Source organism: Ornithodoros turicata, chromosome 8 (genome assembly GCF_037126465.1).
Source record: "Ornithodoros turicata isolate Travis chromosome 8, ASM3712646v1, whole genome shotgun sequence".
In the NCBI taxonomy this organism is placed as follows: domain Eukaryota; kingdom Metazoa; phylum Arthropoda; class Arachnida; order Ixodida; family Argasidae; genus Ornithodoros; species Ornithodoros turicata.
This window is the reverse complement of record NC_088208.1, coordinates 13,313,874-13,335,821: the sequence shown is the minus strand read 5'-3', so window position 1 is coordinate 13,335,821 and position 21,948 is coordinate 13,313,874. Positions and strand designations below refer to the sequence as shown.

Sequence of the window (21,948 nt, the reverse complement as noted above, 5' to 3'; positions counted from 1 at the left end):
TCCGGTAAGACGAGATTCGCAGTTTCAAGAACAAAAGACGCTGGCCACCGGTGCAAAGTGGCAGTTCTCCGCACGTTTTTGATCCGCTCCTTTGCTGACGCTGCATCCTCCGAGCCGTCGAAACTTGGCAAATTCTTACTCAGGTCGGGCATTACTTGAAAGGTTGAAATGGCGGACGCCTCTGTTGTTTGCGCTTGCGTCGTCGGCGTTGAAGTCAATCGCTCGAGTAAGCCCTTCAACAGACGGTCTTTTTCCATGATAACGTTCAGGAGTTCTCTCACACTGACATCACTGCTGCGGTCGGTGGTTTCAGTCGAGTGAGCCCCACGAGAACTTGCGTTCCCGTCCATGTTCTACCGTTAGGCCTCGTTATAATATGATGTTATAATATAATATAATGTTATAATATTTCTCGCTTACTGAGAAAATGTTTGTCTAAACCGGTTGGACCTGATATTGACTCTGTTCTTAGTTTCTGCTGGCTATTGATTGTTTTTACAGAATTCTTGTTGTGCTCTTCAGAATGGAATAACGCTAGCATTAATTTCCGATCAATGTTGAATAAAAAAAATGTTCGCTTCTCTACAAACTTGGCTGGCAAGCGGCAATGAGAACAAGTGATGTAGACAACGTATTCCTGGAATTTTTTTACAGAGACATCCTGTTTTATCCTCGGTTGTGCGCGAAAGGAACTGCGCCCCGAAGACGCTCACGCCCTTGCTTGATGTCGTCGCAAGTGTAGCCTCTAACAATGAGAATATGAGCATGGAAGCAGCTGCACATCGTGCACTACATAAGCCTACTGACTATATTGAGTGTTCCATGTCTCATTATGTCGGAGAGCAGTGGTAGCAGTTTTCATAATAAGTGACTCTTTGTGGTCATTGTTGAATTTTAATGTAAGAGTGAATATCAATAAAAGTAGGACAAAGCAAATAATCTTGTGATTCAATAAATAATAGGAGGACGTAAATCGCCGTCTAGCCCAGCTCTGCTCGTGTTCTGATAGGATGTCATAACGTCACACAGTGGCCCCATTGTTGCAGGTGTCCGTAGCATTGCATTGACCATTAGTGGAGAAAAAGTATAGTCTCAGAAAATGAGGAGTGTGGTTCTCACTGGTCGATGGTGTGAATTTTCCTGGACGAATTTACGATGAGAACTGTTTTTGACTAAGTGGAGCGTGTGTGTGCTTAGAAATAGTTTGGTGCTGGAGAGTCTGTTTTCTATTTTGTTCAAGCGTTTCTCTGTGTTTGCTTTCCTGTCTATTGGTCACACCATTTTCCCATGGGTGACAGTGCTCGTTGAGCCGTACGCTGACATGCCCAGACATTTGCAGTCTTATGATGCATGCATTCCCTTTGTTGACAAATGTAATTTGGAGCTTTTCCTTTTCGGCAAAGAAGATACTTGTTGAAGCAGTGCCTTGAGAACGATGATAGTGGTGCCACACTCTTGATATTGATGGGAGTAGCGTGGCACGATTCTTAATAATTTCGCGATTAAAGCTACCGCGAGGGGATAGATATGTGGCTTTAATTCAGGAGAAAAAGAAACATCATTACTTACTTTTGTGCCTGGCTCTTGGACATTTGGACACTTCTCCCTTAGCCTCTCGCGGTACGGACGTGTTACTGGTGGATGGCATGCATTGATTCTATTCATAGCAGTTGCGTTGGCTATTAATGAAAAAGTGTATCCTGATTGGGATTCAGTTTGCCTTTCATGGGGCGAGGACATGTGGCCCGTCACTGGTGGGTGGTGGTGTGCATTGATCATGGTGGATTTTGCGTTGAGTGGATTTACAATGAAGGAGTGCTTTGGATGAGTGTCTTTTCTACTGTGTTCAGAGGTCGTGCTATGTTTCCTCGTGTAACAGTGCTCGTTAAGCAATGTCCTGTTGTGCCCTGACTTGTTGTGTGTTATGATGCATGGTTTCCTTTGTCGATGCATGTAGCTGTATATTTTTTTAGACAACAAAGATTCTTGTTTATCCTTCTTGTGTTAACGAGGGCGCTATTGCTGCCACACCCTTGATCTGCTTGGGTATGGTTAGAACGATTTTTAATAATTTCGATATTAAATTACTTCAGAAAATAACCCAAAGGGAGATGGATGTCTCGCTTTTAGAGGAGAAAAAAAAGCATCGCGATTCAGTTCTCCGCCTGCCTCTCGTATGGAATGGACGTGATTACTTTGTCCCTATTGTTTGCAATTAGCAGTGATGTTGCTGTGCATATCGGGCATTGGTTGTTGTTCCTGTTCATGCATGCCTGCCATTTCCTGTCTTCCATGAAAGCTGCATTTGCCTCGAGAACGAGACCAGCGTTGGCATGATTCTTAATATTTTTGCTATGAAATTAAGTCAAAGGGTAACTGCTAGGAGGCCCGATGCACAACTTTATAGATGACAAAAAAGAATTACGATTCAGTACTGTGCCCGGCTGTCAGACGGAACGAACGCATTGTTCTATGCTTCTTGTGACCGTTGTTGATGTTGAGCTGTTGATGACTGTTGAGTTCTTGACGATGTCCCTTGTTAGCATGTTCCATGCTTGCTTTAACAGCAGTTTGCATTTTTCTGTATCAACTGGTGCTACCTGGTGTGATGCTTTGCAACTAGGTAGTCACCTGCCTCTGTAACCATCGACCCAGCCATGGTCAGCAGCTGTTCCCGCTTTCTTCAAGATGGCGTTGTTGATCTTCAACTAATCTCCTTCTCTCCACTCTATTTCTATCTCTTTTTCATTTTTAATGACCACCATTATCAGGAAATATGCAGAGCTCTCTGGACTGTGTTACTGTGTTAGATGCTCCCGAATTCGTGTGATGGCTCACAGCATGATCCAAATTACTGTGGGGTCCAAAACTAGCTCTAGTTGTTAATTTTTGGCGTCCAGAGAGCTATGTTTGTTTCTTGATACTTGTGGTCAGTGCTTACTACTGCATAGTCGTTGAACCTTCTATCTCGTTTTTGCCAGAAATAAAAAAGTTAGTTCATGAATTTTAGGTAGTTAGCTATGTAGTTGCTGCACACTTTTCACAACTGCGCACCTTTCACACAACTCAACTGCAAGAACGACATCTATGCTCATTGCTGCCTTACAAAAAGTCTGTTAAAGCTAGAAGTAAGGAACGTCTATACATGTGTAGGGGTGACGTACCCTTCCAACTCCCATGAACGTAGTTATATTGATGTTGTATTCTTCCAGGATGCCCTGAAACGAAGATGTTGCAAACATTGATGATGACGAAAGCTACCAAACGCTGTCCAGGTACAGTATTGACGTTATGCTATAACAGTGTAGCTTGAATCATCTTGGATAAATGATCCTTCAAGACGAAGCGCAGCAGAGCGATTCCAGTTGAAACCAGCCAGCAGCGTGGCGCGGCCCTCTTACGTTCGGGTAGAAAAAGTTGTATGCCTTCTTTTAAGCGTGTGTGTAAGATATTTGCTTTTTTCTTGAGATTTTGCTTTCCTGAACATTTGCCCAAAAATTTTCCCAAGCACGCACAAAAAAAAAATCCGTTCCGCGCTTCCTTTTAGCACATACGGGTGCATCTTCTTTGCCTGGTGTTAGAAGGAAGGGGTCGATCGAGCTTGCGGTTAGGCACAGTGGAACAAGAAAAAGATATGGTGACGTGTTGAGGGCTCATGGATGGAGCGCGTTTTGAGCCACGTTATTTACGATCAATTTTTGGCAAGTGAGCATTCTTGCAGATCGAGAATATCGACCTCTCGTAAAATATGACACATTTGAGATAGTGCTTTCACATACGAGAGGCCGTCTGCAAAATGAAAGAAATCGTTACACTGAAAATCTACAGGTGTATTTTTTCTTCAAGGGGAAAAAATCGTCACCATACCCTCCTGTGGCGTATTCCTTAGTTTAGGCCGTCTAGGAAGTATCAAGGGATACCTTTGTGACACCGTGCTGTGTAAAGGAACACTCTCCTTTTCCATTTTGAAAATCTACAAGCGTGTGTTTTCTTACCAAAAAAAGGTCACCGTACTCAGCTGCAGCCCATTCGACAGCTCAGGTCATCAAGAAGTAAAAAAAAAACAGACTGGGGTGGGCTCAGTCGTGCCCTAGCAGCAGTGTTTAGATGAAAACATCACGACATCCGGTCCCTTTGCTCCTTTGCAGGATTTTAGTGAAACAAATACAAGTCTTTATTGACTTTATTCATTATTAATTGATTATTGGAGTTCCAAGAATTGCTGAAACACGGCAAGTCCTGGTTGAGGCCGGTGAACTCCCGGTTGAAGTTCTACATGAACGTGAAACGGTTCGTCATCTCTTCCGTTTGCGTACTCACATTTCCCGTCACCAGCTCTTTTGATTCGAATTCGATGCCGCCCTGAAAGCGACTTCTATCGAGCAGCCCGAGGACACGGGGGCAGTCTCACAGGCCTGAGACAGGATAGTCTCATTGGCTTCGTGGGTAAGAACGTAACACTGCCGGAAGCCCTCTGGTCCCTGCCAGTACCACCGCCTTTCGTAAGCTTTCCGAACCTTCTGGAAACAAGCCCCCGATCAGGTTCGCCCTCAAGCCCTTCGAGCCCATTTTTATGATCTGGTAGAAAAAAACGTTTTCTACGTCTGCAGCAGTGCAGAAAGATGGCGCAACCATAAACGGCATGTCCGCCTCGGTATTCCATCAAAGGCGTAGTGGAAGGACGACGCCTTTCGCATCCAGCCTCATCAACAGCTGCGGAACTCTATGCCGTCCTTTTGTTTCTGCAGCGCATCTTTGATCTTACCCCGCGCTGTCTTTATACTGACTCAAGATCTTCACTGCGAACTATTGAAAATTCCGGCATACGAGGTTCATCCACACCCCTAGTCACGGATATGTTAATGGCTTACCACCCTGTTACGATGCAGGCCACAGGCTGGTTCTTCAGTGGGTTCCAGTCCATTGTGGTGTCATAGGGAATGAGCAGGCCAACAGCGCCGCAGAAACTGCTCTCTCGCATCGGAAGCGGACCAATATTGCGCTGCTGAGGGGAGACCGTCTGCGACGCCTCGTGACACCCCTAGCTTCCCGCCAATGGACAACCGACGTTCTCCCCCTCTATTCTGAGCACAGTTGATCCATTGCGTTCCGCATGCCAGGAAGCACCTCTTGCCAAGATGCTGCATTAATTCATCGAATGCGGCTCGGTGCGGCTTTTACAGGTTAGGAGTTACCGATAAAGAAAACTTTTACTTTCCCGGATGCTGTCATTGCGGTGCTCTAGCAGATCTCGAGCGCGTTCTTCTTCATTGCCCACACAACCAACCTCCCCGAATCGCACTCTCTAGGTCACTTAGCCAGATGGACTCTCACCCCTTCTCCATACCATATTACTTGGTCCCTCGCTTAGTCTAACCCACCAGGGCTCTCCGTTCTAAGCTCTTTTGAGCTTTCTGGACACAATCGGACTTTGATTCTTATAGTGAAGGGGCTCATTATTTCATTCCCCGTATCACCACCAGGTAGCAATTGTGTAGAGCACCGCCTGTTGCGATGAAACTCTCAAGTCATCGTCTTCAAATACAGTTGTTGTTGTTAATTGATTATTAGCGAATAACGCCTCGCAGTGCGCAGGGGCATCAAATTTTCCTCTGCCGCTAATCTTCTTCTCCAATGGCACTCTCCATCGCTCGGTACTGGAATTTTTTGCCTTTTGGGTTCCTCTCGAGCCGCCCTTTCTTCTGATTGCCATTTCCTTCGATTCTGATCATATTTAGTTTTATATGAGACCATCCTGTTGCAAAACTTTGCGAATTGATGAAATTCCTGTTACTGTCGCTGAAGCCGATATCGCTTAATGTAGAACCTCTCGTGCGCATTCTAACGGCACCTCGAGTGGTGTCCCAGCTTGACGCGTTCGCGCAATAGACTGCAGTCAAGGTACGCGTTCCCCTGTATTCCCGTCGCTTCGCACTCGCCCGACTCACCCACAGATGACGTCAGCCGCCGCAATGACCTTGTTCGCTATAATCTAAAAGGCTGTAACAAAACACATGTAAGCTGTCTGGATTGAGGAAGTTGATTGCCGTCGTTTTGTTACTCACCGCGTTACCACGTCATGAAATGCGGCATATGTTTGTTGCATCATAAATTTTGATCTGGCTACCAAACCACAGATGTGTTCATGTCAAACAGCTTCTACAATATACATACCCCCTAAGGATATGCACATAATTTTTGTCAGGGAAACGTAAGAGGGTTGGGAGGTACACCGCTGGCAGGTTTTAGGTGGAATGACTGAGGAGGAAACAAAAATGCTGGTGTGAAATCACCGAAGCACAGCACAATGTACTGAAAGTCGAGTGCAATGGGGGTGGAAGGTATGTGTCTTATCAATGTTCTTTAGTTTCACGGGTCTGTTCAAGGCCTTCTACCTGCCCGTCCACCCATATTGCATTCGACTTTCAGTACATTGTGCTGCTTGGGTAAACATTGTGTTCCTAGCGTTTGTTCCCCCCATTAATTAGCAAAGTTCAATTTTTGGACGGAGTGATGCAAGGAATATCAATCGTTGCCCCGGCAATAGTGCCGCGTGCCGGCAGTAGTGCGCACTTACGGCCATAACACATGGAGCGTTTCCCAAACGATTTTCAGGCCTGCGTGCGCTCGGCGTTAGCGTGACCTCGGCAAAACCAGTTTTCCAACGCACGTGGAGGACGCACGCCGGGATCTGTCGACTGCAGGTATTCGGGCGTTTAGCTAGGATTGGATAGAACAATGGCCGCCGTGTGGCAGCAAAATTTGCCTATGAGCAGCTCACACAAATTTTTGAGATACTCTCTACCACACTAAATTTGCTTCTGTATATCAATGATGTCTGGATTGGGGAATATATTTATTAGAACAAAGGGGAAAAAAAGGAAGATATCTGGAATGAACGAATGCAGAAACCGTAGGAAGTTACAATATCGACAGATTACGCCTGACATTTATGGTCGCAGGAATATCGCAACATTGGCGCGCATCACTCTGTCCATACGCGTCTCATGATGTTCGGGTGGTCGTCGGGAGGTTCGTCTTGCGTGCAAGACCACAACATTCGCGCGATGTTTCGCTTAAAAAAAGTCTCATGAGTTTGGGATCCATCTCCTTTGGTTCACTCCGCATGGGCGGTCGTAAGTCGTTTCTCGCAAGGCAGCGTCGCCAAGGTGCGGACGCGAATGAGAAGGTCATGCGTCCGTCACGCCAGGGCGCTGAGGGTCGGGAGGTGCAATCGTGTGAACCTGGCTTTACTCCTAAAAGCTGATCATGTGCAGCCTAAGCATAGTAATATCGCACTATAAACAGAACGTTTCCCATGGGCCCAGGCAGCACGGCAGGAGTTGGTCTAGGACCATCCTGGCTGCGTGGAGTTTCTAGGGGGCAAAATAAAGCACGGTATCCGAAACATCGACAGAACGACACCGGGGGACTGACGCGTGGAAAATATTTCAGCACCTGAGTAGCAGGCGGTTACTCTATCGCAAACCGGAACTATAGTTACAGTTGCACATTGCCAGTGTAGGAATGCAACTGGCCGCTGCAAAATATCACTAGTTGTGATGACCAAAGCAGGTGAAGTTGGTGAACTCGCTCGTTCAGTTATTTGCGATATCAGCTTTCGCTTTGTGTTGTTTATTAAGAGTGTACTTTGTTGTGCAACCGCAGAAGCTGAACTTGCTACGGCTGCTCAACGGTGAACTCAAACCATGGTTCATGTGCTCAAGCAGCACGTGTACATATCACATACTGGTATGACGTCAGGAAGAGGAGAACGAATGGAGCGCCTTCCTGAATGCTAATTCAAGAATATGGCGACAACCGCGTGAACGTGGAATTTCCCGAGGAAGGTGCAGTAAATGTGGAAAACAAAACTACAACGACATAGCCGCGGACTCATTTCAGTTGTCTTCTCATTTACGTGTGTGACACATTGCACTGAATTTAATTTTTGCTAAAACAATCTTATCACTCAGAAATACAGCGACCACATACGTAGTCTCTTGAGCTTTGCTTTGAATTACAGTCTTGAATATAAATAATCAATTTAATACTGTCGTAATTTGAATACTTCGTTTTCTGCAATGAAAGTAAGTGAACTTTACTGGATTCAGCATCTCCATGGCTTCCAAAGAAAGTTTCATGCAGTGGAATATGATGTCCTTGAAGGCTGCGCTATTCTGAAACAGCAACACAAAGCAGTGACTTAGCAGAAAGCAGTGGCTTAGTCTGACTTTAATCATGGTGAGTTGGGTGTTTATGAGTATTTAATGACCGTATGGAAGAATTAAAACTAATTAAACTGTTCCAGTTGGATACATTACCCAGTAAACCACAAAATCTATAGGACGTACTAGAAAACCACGTTCAAAACCAACAGCTCATCGATATCTATCGTGCGTATAGCAAGTATGTTAGTGGACATCTAAGGAACGTACACTGTACCCTGATTTGAGACGTCTAGTGTGCATCCATTCTTATGCGTATTGAACGTCCAGCATACACGGTGCCCACCGTAACTATAGAAGGAGTTTTCAAAAAGATAAAGATCACTTTTTTCCTGTTTTAACAAATGGCGATGTACTCAACGCATAAAAGCCCAACCTTAAAGTGACGGTATCGTACCCCCCTGCTCCTCTCATAAAGCGCATCATTCGATTGCCGATTTGTTGAAAATGTTATACTGCGAATTTAGCCGACAAAATACGTCACAGTCATTAAATAACCGATTTAAATTGACAACGACTGCAGAGCATGCCGCGATCTGTGTTCGCAACAATAGGAACCGCTACGTCGCCCTGCGGGAATGTTCGTTATAGGATACGGAAATCGTCTACTTTTGCGCGCGCTAGTGCATCGGCGTGAGCAGACGACTCTCAGAAGTTACTAGGGACCGCGGCAACACTCGTACATTTTATTTCAGTTCTCATGGGAAAAACGCACGTTCTAAGAAGTGCCAAACATGGTGGTTTAGAACAACTATGTTGATCCTCAGAGACAAGTTAAAAGTTGCAGGACAACCCGACCCACAATGACAAATCAGAAGTTGCCGGCCATCGGCCGGCCAAAATATAGTGCGCGCGCTTCCATTACACTACCTTTTGTACACTGATCATGTCTCGAAATGAAATGTTGCTGACGACGTACATGGAGAAGGAATGTGTGTTTATTTAAGAACCGCTTTAAATACTCGCGGAAAGAAAACAACTGGCTTAGCTTCCACGTATTCGATTATGCACGTATCCACGTATCTGATTAATGAAGACCATGTGCTTCCAGGCCATAGCGCTTCCAGGCAATACTCGGGCTACATTCTCTGCTCTGCGGAGATATGTGCCTGAGTATCCCTATTTCAAGAGCAAAGGGGACGATTCAACCCAAGGTGCTTCTGCAATTTACAATTACCATGACAACGATGACCTACCCGCTGGCCGATATCATGTGTGGCGTATGTATAAGAGGAGTGCAGGTTTCGTCGTCTCCTATTACGGCACGTTTCGAACAATTCCTGGAGAACGACTTGGTTATTCCGAATGAAACTTTGACGGTTGTATGTGTACAGTATTCGTGAGTAGTATAGATTCGCGCCCCACAACAACCACTTTTTTCTAATCCAGTTGTAGGAATTTCTAATCCACCAGCCATTTCTAATCCCGGTCAAGCCAGGTCTAATCCAGGCTCGACCTCTTCATGGTGATCCATCTAATTCCTATGTCAGTGGCTGCCCTTCATTGCCACATTTGCTCACTCGCTCATAAACACCAAAATTATCTATTCTATTCAATTCTAAGTCAGTTCATAGGCTTCCAAATTGCTCTTTTTTCTAATCCAGTTCTAGGAATTTCTAATCCACCACCCAATTCAAATTTAGGTCAAGCCACTTCTAAGTCCTCTGGTTGGTTGGTCACAGCTCCATTCCTTCACGCTGATTGACCGATCCAGGCTCCACCCCCTTCATGGTGATCCATCTAATTTCTATGTGATTGGCTACCCTTCATTGCCACAACATCTGCTCACTCGCTCGTAGACACCAAAATGATCTATTCTATTCAATTCTAAGTCATAGGCTTCCAAATCGCTCACCTGTCCATAGGTCCGGGGGGTGGTCACTTCCATTCATTTCTAAAACCTAGTGATTGGCTAGTGATTGACCTATTGGCTGCCTCTCATACATGCTCGATAGACTCATTTGTCATTTCCACTCTCTACTTACTCGGTCACACGCTTTCAACTGCATATTGCTTCATAATTTCAACCGCAACATAGACAGCCGCTCGTGGGTCAATTCCATTCATTTCTGGGCCAGCTCAGAAGCCCCCCCCCCAAATTGCATATTGGCTTGGGACGCTTTCTAGTTAATCCAGGACAACGCTTCGGAACAGTAAGGACATAGAAAAACACGGGAAATAGTTTTCAACATTTATTAGACACATCATGGCATTCTCAGAGAGATTGTAGTTCTCTCTGGGGCACTTCCAGCACACTGGACATTTCCACCCCACATCCATGGCGTTTTTCACATAAGTACCGTGTGGATCATCCAAGCGTTCGTCCTTCTCCATCCACGGCTCAGTCCCAGACCGCACGCGAGAACAGCATGTCACGGAAGTATCAGTTCTCTTCCTGCACATCTCCTGGAGCGAAAAAAGAACATTATGAGCTTCACTATTTACATCATCCATTTAAACTTACCATATTCACAGCTTCCGTAAGGGTAGGATTCGATGTCATTGCAGAGGTATCTCTTGTCGTCGTATGCCATCAGACTTCTTTTGACGTTTCTGATGGTGTACATGCACTGTTTCTTTCCAACGATTGATACTTGTTCGTTCGATACGCTCGTGTGATTGAACAAGGTATTGTAGTATGTCTCATGGAGGAGGTGCTTGCGTACAATATTCTTTTTGACCCCTTTAGCTCTTGCAATTTGCTTTCCTCCAGCTAATTTGATGGAATACATTTTAGCTTTCAAGCATATTACTTCTTCGATAGGTACACTACCAGTTTCGCTTTTGAAAGCCCCAAGTCTCCCATGATTCTTTTCACTGTACAGTGGATGATCCCGGTCGAAGGAAGACAAATCTAAGTGGTCGTCGGCGATCGCTCGTAACTGATCTTCGTAGTCCTTGCAGAATAGGCCGAGGATCAGAGAATCCGTGTCAAAGTAACAGGCAATCAGTGGACAAGTGAGCTTACTCAGCAAGGTTTCGTAGTAGAATGAGTACATGGTTAATTTACTCAGTTCCAAAATCGTAAACCCAATCTGGAGCGGGAAATCGCATCGCACTTTTCTTTTGCGCATTTCGTACATGACACAATCCGGGGACAAAATTTCCATCCTCACGCATTCCGCCCAACTCCCGAGGCGACTCGCCGTCTCCTCATGGAAGGCTACTCGAATGTCCCGCATGTTAAATTTATTTAAAAGCGTTCTTCCGAATACCGCATTATTTGAGAGTTTATAGAAATTTTTTTCGAACGTCGTGCTCGAGGCAACGCGTCTGGCAACATTGTCCTCGATGTAGGGACGCAGGAATGGTGCCTGGTGAAATTTTAGAATTCTGTGAATTTTTGTCACTCTCATACCCAATCTACAATAGAGTGCGAGCAGCGCGTAATGAACGACGTACTCGACCTTGTCCTTGCACGTGAGCAGCAGCTTTTTGCTGTTAGCTGGCTGATACATTAATTCTTCGAGAAGCCCTCGCTGGAATGGCGAGAGCCAATCCTTCGGGACGACCATCTTCTCAGGAGCCAGGGGAAAGTACCATGTCAGTGCGTGGATAGATTTTGGATACTCCAAGTCACATACATACACGTAGCCAACGTCTGAATCAGTGGGGTGACGCATAAAATCCACGGAGCTAAAATCCTTGACCCATTCGAAATCACCAATTGGGAGGTGCTTTATCATACTGAATCCGTAAAGATTGTTGCAATCTATGTATGATATGTACACCTCCTCTTTATCGGGATCATAGCCACTACACAGAGGGTTATTGGCACGTAAATGACGTCTGCTCGCCTGACAGAGCCCACCTCTAACGCCCGATTTGATGGTTCTGTACATGTCCTCGTCGATGATTAACTCCAATTTTGCCTGCGTGTAATTTAGAGCGCATTGCCACGAATAGGATGCTAGAGAAACACAATGAAGCAATTCCAATCCACGTGCGCTGTAGCACAAACGTCGGAAGTGCTGCATCACGTCAGCATGTAATAGGGCATCCGTTTTCAGGTACAATGCATTATAATCCCCTAAACTCGAGCACCCAAAATGTTCAAATACATGCAGAGCGTACTGGTAGTCTTCGTCACTTATATCTTCCCCAGTTAGATCGTTTCGAAAGGCGGATTTTTCTGGCAAGGTCAATTCATCGTACACTGCGAAAGAACGAATATGGCTGTACGGGAATACACCTTTACGAAGCAAAATTTCGTAGTCATCTCCAAATGCCTGCTTAAGGCATTGGAACGCCTCTGCGCCCCCCATGCATTTGACAGTTTCCACAAGCTCCCCCAGCGACAAATTCAGGTACTGCATGGTATCTCTGAAGAGGAAGGTGCCAATTTCAAACGAACGAATTTTTTCCATGGAGCTGGCTACAATGAAGGGAGGTCGCTTCCACCCGAGAATGTGAAATTCACGCAGCAGCCCGGCCAAATCGTAGGACAAATTGTGTACCATGATCGGCAATTTTTCCCTCGTCGTGCAAGCGACGTTACAGGGGTTACACAAAGTTGCGATATAATTTGTCTCGCCCGCACTACAATGCTTCGAATGATCATGATGCCGGACACGGGGTAGATCTTCGGTAAACTCCTGTTTACAGTACGCACAGTGGGTAGCAGCTCTGTGCTCAGCACATTGCTCATCATTTAGCACCATTGCGGCGGAGCAAGCGTTCAGGGCGATCATCTCATCTCGCATTTCCATGAGCGCCTTCACACACTGCTTTGCCGCATCTTCCCCATGGTGCGTCCTGATGCGCAACACCCTTGAGTCGTGGGTACGCACGAGCACGGCACAAAAGCTAGAGGTGATGTGACGCTGCATGCCATCACTACTGGGCGCAAGTACGCTCTCCGTGTCCAGCGCGACAACGTAGTTGTACTGTTGCATGTACTGCATTTTAGTAAATTCTACAAAGTTTTCTCCGGGTTCACAAAATTCTAATAGGATTTCGTTCACGTCCGCGCAAAGGCGTCGATGTTTCGCCATGCTCTTTTCCTCATTAAAAGAGCGAGTGCAACGTTCGCATACGAAACGCGTGTTCTTTCTCGTCAACAAACGCTCGAGGGACTTAATTCCGAAAAAATGCTCATCAACCTCCAATAAGTGAATTTTCTTTTCGCTTTCCAGTTTTGGGGGTCGCGACACGTGCACTCCCTGATCGACGTACACGTACACGTACACAGATATCCTATTTTTCTCTTCAAACTCGTCCAGATCAGCGAATGAAACAGGGAAGTGACTAGGCCACCAGTACTCTGTTGCATAATTTTCATATTTTTTCCATCGGTTCCTTTCCTGTGGGTGCAAGAGGGCGAGCGTATTGTATTTAAAGCACTCGCCCTCCTTACGCTCTGGTAAAGGGACATTTGTTAGGACATTCCTGTGACTAGCCAAATTAGTGGGAAGTACCCCATTGCACCCGAATTTTTTAGTTTTCACAGAGGAAATACACATTTGAACTTTTTGGACGTCAGTGGATACAAACCCACTACCCTCGCGCTGGTAATTTTCAATGCGCCCGGTGGACTCCTGAATCACATCCATCAAAGTATTTGCGATAGCTCCGTCGCTGTGGACTTCGCGAGCAAGCGCCATGAAATGAGCTATGTGTGCAGTTACATCCTCTCGATTTTCTTTCATCATTAGAACGTCAGAACAAATGCAAAACCTAAAGGGTATCCTTTGCGCTCGCAAAATAGCAATTATATTGTGGAGGTGGTTCATTAAATATTGTCGCAAGTCCTCTACTCCCTGATCATGAACAGATGCCAATAGCACAAACGCTTTGACGATACCTCGAAATGCGCTATCAGTTTGAAAGAAAGGCAGGAAGGAAATGTCCACATAGGGATGTGATCGCTCGACGTGAGCATGCAATGTGGCAGGTGAAATGTCTGGAGGAGATGGTGAATTCTTTTCCAGTGGCTCATCATCACCGATATCATGAGGATCAAAAAAGCAGAACACGCATCTAGGCACTGAAAAAAAAAGAAGAAACACTAAGAAATCGTGCACCACAGAGCGTGGATGAAAAATACTTACTTTTGAAGCGAGCTCCGCACACTCCTGAAGCGATGCGAAGACTGCTGCCTCTTTACACATCCTCCCCACTTATATAGCGGCGACCTCGCTGCATGCCCCAACATGCACGGGTGCGAGGAGTCGTCATAGCCTAAAAATAACTTGCTCTGCATGTTCAAGGTCGCAGCTTGCCCTTGGCTTCACGTAACGCTCCGTCCGCCTACACCATTGCCGCACCTGAGCGCAAAGTTCGCTCTCATCACATGGCATTCCGATATGCAAATTGATTTCATGATCAGGCACACAACCATCCCATTTTGGCTGTGGAATTTCAATAATATTACTTAAAAGAAACAAATTGCGGTGAAATGCTGATTCATCTCAGACAGGAATTTCTACCCTCAGTGTTAAACCCTCAGATACCAGCATTTCTGCTCAAATAGTAAAATAGCTATGACTTCAAAAATTAAACACATGCTAAACAAACTACCATCAACTGCTATCAGATAATTATTGCATAATGCTAAATACTCATTTGCATTGTCCCTGCGTGAAGAAAGCACAGGACAAGGGTACACAAATTCACTTAAGCGATATGAGGGAAAAGGCTTAAGACCTCAGGTCACCACACATCACCACGCGGCTAGCACAACATGACACCAACAAGATACTAGCAGCGGGAAGAACTGCAACACTGCTAAACAAGTCCAGACATGCCACAATGACGTCACAAACCAGGAAAAAAGCACACGCGCGCGCGCGCGCACACAGCAGCTCAGGAACGCACAAGGAGAGGTGCTTTATTGGAATTTCTACTCCTGGCTCAGACACCAACATTTCTGCTCAAATCTGCCATAACTGCAAGATTAAGCACTGCTTACTTCATCGAGCACCCATCAAAATCTAAAAAAAAACCCACTTTCCGTAATAGAACACTATTCAGCGTTACCAAGTGATTTTCTTCTGCTTTAGCAGTGAAAGAAGAAAAGAGCCATGAAAAATTACACGTACTTTTGCTTGAATAGCTATAAGAGATAAAAAAAAACAAAAAAAAAACGAAGCACAGGCTGTGACAATGGCACTCATTTCTGCTATCAGATAATTATTGCATAATGCTACATACACAATCGCGTTGTCCCTGTGTAAAGAAAGCACAGGACAAGGGTACACAAATCGAATTGGGAAAATCACTTCTACTCGCGTAGCATAATACGATATACGCTGTTTTTTTTACGGGCGAAAATTGCAATAAGAAGCCACTGCTATGCAAGTGCAACAACCCTTATTTTTAAACCAACATTTCATGCAATACCACATAAATTTATCACTCGAGTCACACGAAAAGGCATACACAATGTACTTACTGGTTAAGTGGGGTCACAGTTGCACACACACAACACAGACACAACGAGCGACAGTGAAAAATAAGAAATTACACGCACTTCTGCTCGAATAGCAAAGTGTCAAGCATGACAAAACACATTTTCTACCAACAGAAAATTATTAAACAGAATAATACAATATTCGCAAAAATTAAGCTTGTGTGGCAAACACACAACCTGAGGAACACACCTATTCACATCTGCTTTCTGAATTTGTTATACAGGCGTGAGCGATTCGCTAAGAATATAAAGCACGCTGCTTGGAGAAAGCATATATCATGTGTAGCTCAGTCTACTCTATTGAAAATGTGATAAATCTTATTTTTCAAACAAAAAAATCACAGTCGGTATAATATACGGCAATATCGGCAATATCACTGAAGTCAAACACATTGAACGTACTTGTCAAGTGGGGTCCCAGCTGCACAAACGCGCACACACACTCACACATTTTTAGTGCCTCACAACGAGCAAAAACACAAGGTCTATTCACAGCCACATATTCATATTATTCCTCACGTCAATAATTATCCAACCATCGTCAAAACGGGGAACACGCATATGCCAATCTGCTGCTGCTAAAGTGATAAAACAGTGTGCCCCCCACGTGAGTCGCATCCCGGCCCGTTCACGCAGTTAGGACACGCTTGACGCAATGACGCGCGCTGCGTTATCGTTCCCCCTGCAGGCACACTGTTTTATCACTTAACAGCAGCAGATTGGCATATGCCTGTTCCCCGTTTTGACGATGGTTGGATAATTATTGACGTGAGGAATAATATGAATATGTGGCTGTGAATAGACCTTGTGTTTTTGCTCGTTGTGAGGCACTAAAAATGTGTGAGTGTGTGTGCGCGTTTGTGCAGCTGGGACCCCACTTGACAAGTACGTTCAATGTGTTTGACTTCAGTGATATTGCCGATATTGCCGTATATTATACCGACTGTGATTTTTTTGTTTGAAAAATAAGATTTATCACATTTTCAATAGAGTAGACTGAGCTACACATGATATATGCTTTCTCCAAGCAGCGTGCTTTATATTCTTAGCGAATCGCTCACGCCTGTATAACAAATTCAGAAAGCAGATGTGAATAGGTGTGTTCCTCAGGTTGTGTGTTTGCCACACAAGCTTAATTTTTGCGAATATTGTATTATTCTGTTTAATAATTTTCTGTTGGTAGAAAATGTGTTTTGTCATGCTTGACACTTTGCTATTCGAGCAGAAGTGCGTGTAATTTCTTATTTTTCACTGTCGCTCGTTGTGTCTGTGTTGTGTGTGTGCAACTGTGACCCCACTTAACCAGTAAGTACATTGTGTATGCCTTTTCGTGTGACTCGAGTGATAAATTTATGTGGTATTGCATGAAATGTTGGTTTAAAAATAAGGGTTGTTGCACTTGCATAGCAGTGGCTTCTTATTGCAATTTTCGCCCGTAAAAAAAACAGCGTATATCGTATTATGCTACGCGAGTAGAAGTGATTTTCCCAATTCGATTTGTGTACCCTTGTCCTGTGCTTTCTTTACACAGGGACAACGCGATTGTGTATGTAACATTATGCAATAATTATCTGATAGCAGAAATGAGTGCCTTTGTCACAGCCTGTGCTTCGTTTTTTTTTTGTTTTTTTTTATCTCTTATAGCTATTCAAGCAAAAGTACGTGTAATTTTTCATGGCTCTTTTCTTCTTTCACTGCTAAAGCAGAAGAAAATCACTTGGTAAAGCTGAATAGTGTTCTATTACGGAAAGTGGGTTTTTTTTTAGATTTTGATGGGTGCTCGATGAAGTAAGCAGTGCTTAATCTTGCAGTTATGGCAGATTTGAGCAGAAATGTTGGTGTCTGAGCCAGGAGTAGAAATTCCAATAAAGCACCTCTCCTTGTGCGTTCCTGAGCTGCTGTGTGCGCGCGCGCGCGCGTGTGCTTTTTTCCTGGTTTGTGACGTCATTGTGGCATGTCTGGACTTGTTTAGCAGTGTTGCAGTTCTTCCCGCTGCTAGTATCTTGTTGGTGTCATGTTGTGCTAGCCGCGTGGTGATGTGTGGTGACCTGAGGTCTTAAGCCTTTTCCCTCATATCGCTTAAGTGAATTTGTGTACCCTTGTCCTGTGCTTTCTTCACGCAGGGACAATGCAAATGAGTATTTAGCATTATGCAATAATTATCTGATAGCAGTTGATGGTAGTTTGTTTAGCATGTGTTTAATTTTTGAAGTCATAGCTATTTTACTATTTGAGCAGAAATGCTGGTATCTGAGGGTTTAACACTGAGGGTAGAAATTCCTGTCTGAGATGAATCAGCATTTCACCGCAATTTGTTTCTTTTAAGTAATATTATTGAAATTCCACAGCCAAAATGGGATGGTTGTGTGCCTGATCATGAAATCAATTTGCATATCGGAATGCCATGTGATGAGAGCGAACTTTGCGCTCAGGTGCGGCAATGGTGTAGGCGGACGGAGCGTTACGTGAAGCCATGGGCAAGCTGCGACCTTGAACATGCAGAGCAAGTTATTTTTAGGCTATGACGACTCCTCGCACCCGTGCATGTTGGGGCATGCAGCGAGGTCGCCGCTATATAAGTGGGGAGGATGTGTAAAGAGGCAGCAGTCTTCGCATCGCTTCAGGAGTGTGCGGAGCTCGCTTCAAAAGTAAGTATTTTTCATCCACGCTCTGTGGTGCATGATTTCTTAGTGTTTCTTCTTTTTTTTTCAGTGCCTAGATGTGTGTTCTGCTTTTTTGATCCTCATGATATCGGTGATGATGAGCCACTGGAAAAGAATTCACCATCTCCTCCAGACATTTCACCTGCCACATTGCATGCTCACGTCGAGCGATCACATCCCTATGTGGACATTTCCTTCCTGCCTTTCTTTCAAACTGATAGCGCATTTCGAGGTATCGTCAAAGCGTTTGTGCTATTGGCATCTGTTCATGATCAGGGAGTAGAGGACTTGCGACAATATTTAATGAACCACCTCCACAATATAATTGCTATTTTGCGAGCGCAAAGGATACCCTTTAGGTTTTGCATTTGTTCTGACGTTCTAATGATGAAAGAAAATCGAGAGGATGTAACCGCACACATAGCTCATTTCATGGCGCTTGCTCGCGAAGTCCACAGCGACGGAGCTATCGCAAATACTTTGATGGATGTGATTCAGGAGTCCACCGGGCGCATTGAAAATTACCAGCGCGAGGGTAGTGGGTTTGTATCCACTGACGTCCAAAAAGTTCAAATGTGTATTTCCTCTGTGAAAACTAAAAAATTCGGGTGCAATGGGGTACTTCCCACTAATTTGGCTAGTCGCAGGAATGTCCTAACAAATGTCCCTTTACCAGAGCGTAAGGAGGGCGAGTGCTTTAAATACAATACGCTCGCCCTCTTGCACCCACAGGAAAGGAACCGATGGAAAAAATATGAAAATTATGCAACAGAGTACTGGTGGCCTAGTCACTTCCCTGTTTCATTCGCTGATCTGGACGAGTTTGAAGAGAAAAATAGGATATCTGTGTACGTGTACGCGTACGTCGATCAGGGAGTGCACGTGTCGCGACCCCCAAAACTGGAAAGCGAAAAGAAAATTCACTTATTGGAGGTTGATGAGCATTTTTTCGGAATTAAGTCCCTCGAGCGTTTGTTGACGAGAAAGAACACGCGTTTCGTATGCGAACGTTGCACTCGCTCTTTTAATGAGGAAAAGAGCATGGCGAAACATCGACGCCTTTGCGCGGACGTGAACGAAATCCTATTAGAATTTTGTGAACCCGGAGAAAACTTTGTAGAATTTACTAAAATGCAGTACATGCAACAGTACAACTACGTTGTCGCGCTGGACACGGAGAGCGTACTTGCGCCCAGTAGTGATGGCATGCAGCGTCACATCACCTCTAGCTTTTGTGCCGTGCTCGTGCGTACCCACGACTCAAGGGTGTTACGCATCAGGACGCACCATGGGGAAGATGCGGCAAAGCAGTGTGTGAAGGCGCTCATGGAAATGCGAGATGAGATGATCGCCCTGAACGCTTGCTCCGCCGCAATGGTGCTAAATGATGAGCAATGCGCTGAGCACAGAGCTGCTACCCACTGTGCGTACTGCAAACAGGAGTTTACCGAAGATCTACCCCGTGTCCGGCATCATGATCATTCGAAGCATTGTAGTGCGGGCGAGACAAATTATATCGCAACTTTGTGTAACCCCTGTAACGTCGCTTGCACGACGAGGGAAAAATTGCCGATCATGGTACACAATTTGTCCTACGATTTGGCCGGGCTGCTGCGTGAATTTCACATTCTCGGGTGGAAGCGACCTCCCTTCATTGTAGCCAGCTCCATGGAAAAAATTCGTTCGTTTGAAATTGGCACCTTCCTCTTCAGAGATACCATGCAGTACCTGAATTCGTCGCTGGGGGAGCTTGTGGAAACTGTCAAATGCATGGGGGGCGCAGAGGCGTTCCAATGCCTTAAGCAGGCATTTGGAGATGACTACGAAATTTTGCTTCGTAAAGGTGTATTCCCGTACAGCCATATTCGTTCTTTCGCAGTGTACGATGAATTGACCTTGCCAGAAAAATCCGCCTTTCGAAACGATCTAACTGGGGAAGATATAAGTGACGAAGACTACCAGTACGCTCTGCATGTATTTGAACATTTTGGGTGCTCGAGTTTAGGGGATTATAATGCATTGTACCTGAAAACGGATGCCCTATTACATGCTGACGTGATGCAGCACTTCCGACGTTTGTGCTACAGCGCACGTGGATTGGAATTGCTTCATTGTGTTTCTCTAGCATCCTATTCGTGGCAATGCGCTCTAAATTACACGCAGGCAAAATTGGAGTTAATCATCGACGAGGACATGTACAGAACCATCGAATCGGGCGTTAGACGTGGGCTCTGTCAGGCGAGCAGACGTCATTTACGTGCCAATAACCCTCTGTGTAGTGGCTATGATCCCGATAAAGAGGAGGTGTACATATCATACATAGATTGCAACAATCTTTACGGATTCAGTATGATAAAGCACCTCCCAATTGGTGATTTCGAATGGGTCGAGGATTTTAGCTCCGTGGATTTTATGCGTCACCCCACTGATTCAGACGTTGGCTACGTGTATGTATGTGACTTGGAGTATCCAAAATCTATCCACGCACTGACACGGTACTTTCCCCTGGCTCCTGAGAAGATGGTTGTCCCGAAGGATTGGCTCTCGCCATTCCAGCGAGGGCTTCTCGAAGAATTAATGTATCAGCCAGCTAGCAGCAAAAAGCTGCTGCTCACGTGCAAGGACAAGGTCGAGTACGTCGTTCATTACGCGCTGCTCGCACTCTATTGTAGATTGGGTATGAGAGTGACAAAAATTCACAGAATTCTAAAATTTCACCAGGCACCATTCCTGCGTCCCTACATCGAGGACAATGTTGCCAGACGCGTTGCCTCGAGCACGACGTTCGAAAAAAATTTCTATAAACTCTCAAATAATGCGGTATTCGGAAGAACGCTTTTAAATAAATTTAACATGCGGGACATTCGAGTAGCCTTCCATGAGGAGACGGCGAGTCGCCTCGGGAGTTGGGCGGAATGCGTGAGGATGGAAATTTTGTCCCCGGATTGTGTCATGTACGAAATGCGCAAAAGAAAAGTGCGATGCGATTTCCCGCTCCAGATTGGGTTTACGATTTTGGAACTGAGTAAATTAACCATGTACTCATTCTACTACGAAACCTTGCTGAGTAGCTCACTTGTCCACTGATTGCCTGTTACTTTGACACGGATTCTCTGATCCTCGGCCTATTCTGCAAGGACTACGAAGATCAGTTACGAGCGATCGCCGACGACCACTTAGATTTGTCTTCCTTCGACCGGGATCATCCACTGTACAGTGAAAAGAATCATGGGAGACTTGGGGCTTTCAAAAGCGAAACTGGTAGTGTACCTATCGAAGAAGTAATATGCTTGAAAGCTAAAATGTATTCCATCAAATTAGCTGGAGGAAAGCAAACTGCAAGAGCTAAAGGGGTCAAAAAGAATATTGTACGCAAGCACCTCCTCCATGAGACATACTACAATACCTTGTTCAATCACACGAGCGTATCGAACGAACAAGTATCAATCGTTGGAAAGAAACAGTGCATGTACACCATCAGAAACGTCAAAAGAAGTCTGATGGCATACGACGACAAGAGATACCTCTGCAATGACATCGAATCCTACCCTTACGGAAGCTGTGAATATGGTAAGTTTAAATGGATGATGTAAATAGTGAAGCTCATAATGTTCTTTTTTCGCTCCAGGAGATGTGCAGGAAGAGA

At 45.0% G+C, this 21,948-nt stretch overlaps 2 protein-coding genes and 1 long non-coding RNA gene across 4 annotated transcripts in view; 1 reads left to right on the top strand and 2 right to left on the bottom strand.

Moving 5' to 3' along the window:
- Positions 1-21,948, bottom strand: part of LOC135365967 (uncharacterized) — a 47,656-nt gene that overhangs the window by 7,476 nt on the left and 18,232 nt on the right. The window contains exons 5-6 of the mRNA XM_064598610.1: positions 8,106-8,180; positions 3,165-3,218 (exon numbers count right to left, since the gene is read on the bottom strand). Coding sequence (XP_064454680.1) covers positions 3,165-3,218; positions 8,106-8,180 — 129 coding nt within the window. The remainder of the gene's footprint in view (positions 1-3,164; positions 3,219-8,105; positions 8,181-21,948) is intronic.
- The window catches only part of LOC135365968 (uncharacterized), a 49,580-nt gene that overhangs the window by 25,719 nt on the left and 1,913 nt on the right, over positions 1-21,948 (top strand). Inside the window, exons 2-3 of one of the 2 annotated variants that reach the window (XR_010414045.1) lie at positions 3,213-3,275; positions 8,115-8,244. This is a non-coding gene — a long non-coding RNA (uncharacterized LOC135365968). Of the gene's footprint in view, positions 1-3,212; positions 3,276-7,668; positions 7,999-8,114; positions 8,245-21,948 lie in introns of those variants that run through there. The other variant, XR_010414046.1, reaches the window with a different exon arrangement.
- Positions 10,548-13,394, bottom strand: LOC135365965 (uncharacterized). Its single transcript, XM_064598609.1, has 2 exons — positions 10,693-13,394; positions 10,548-10,634 (listed from the first exon to the last, which is right to left on the bottom strand). Exons 1-2 carry the CDS (start codon positions 13,220-13,222, stop codon positions 10,612-10,614), a joined length of 2,553 nt encoding a protein of 850 aa, XP_064454679.1. The 5' UTR covers positions 13,223-13,394; the 3' UTR covers positions 10,548-10,611.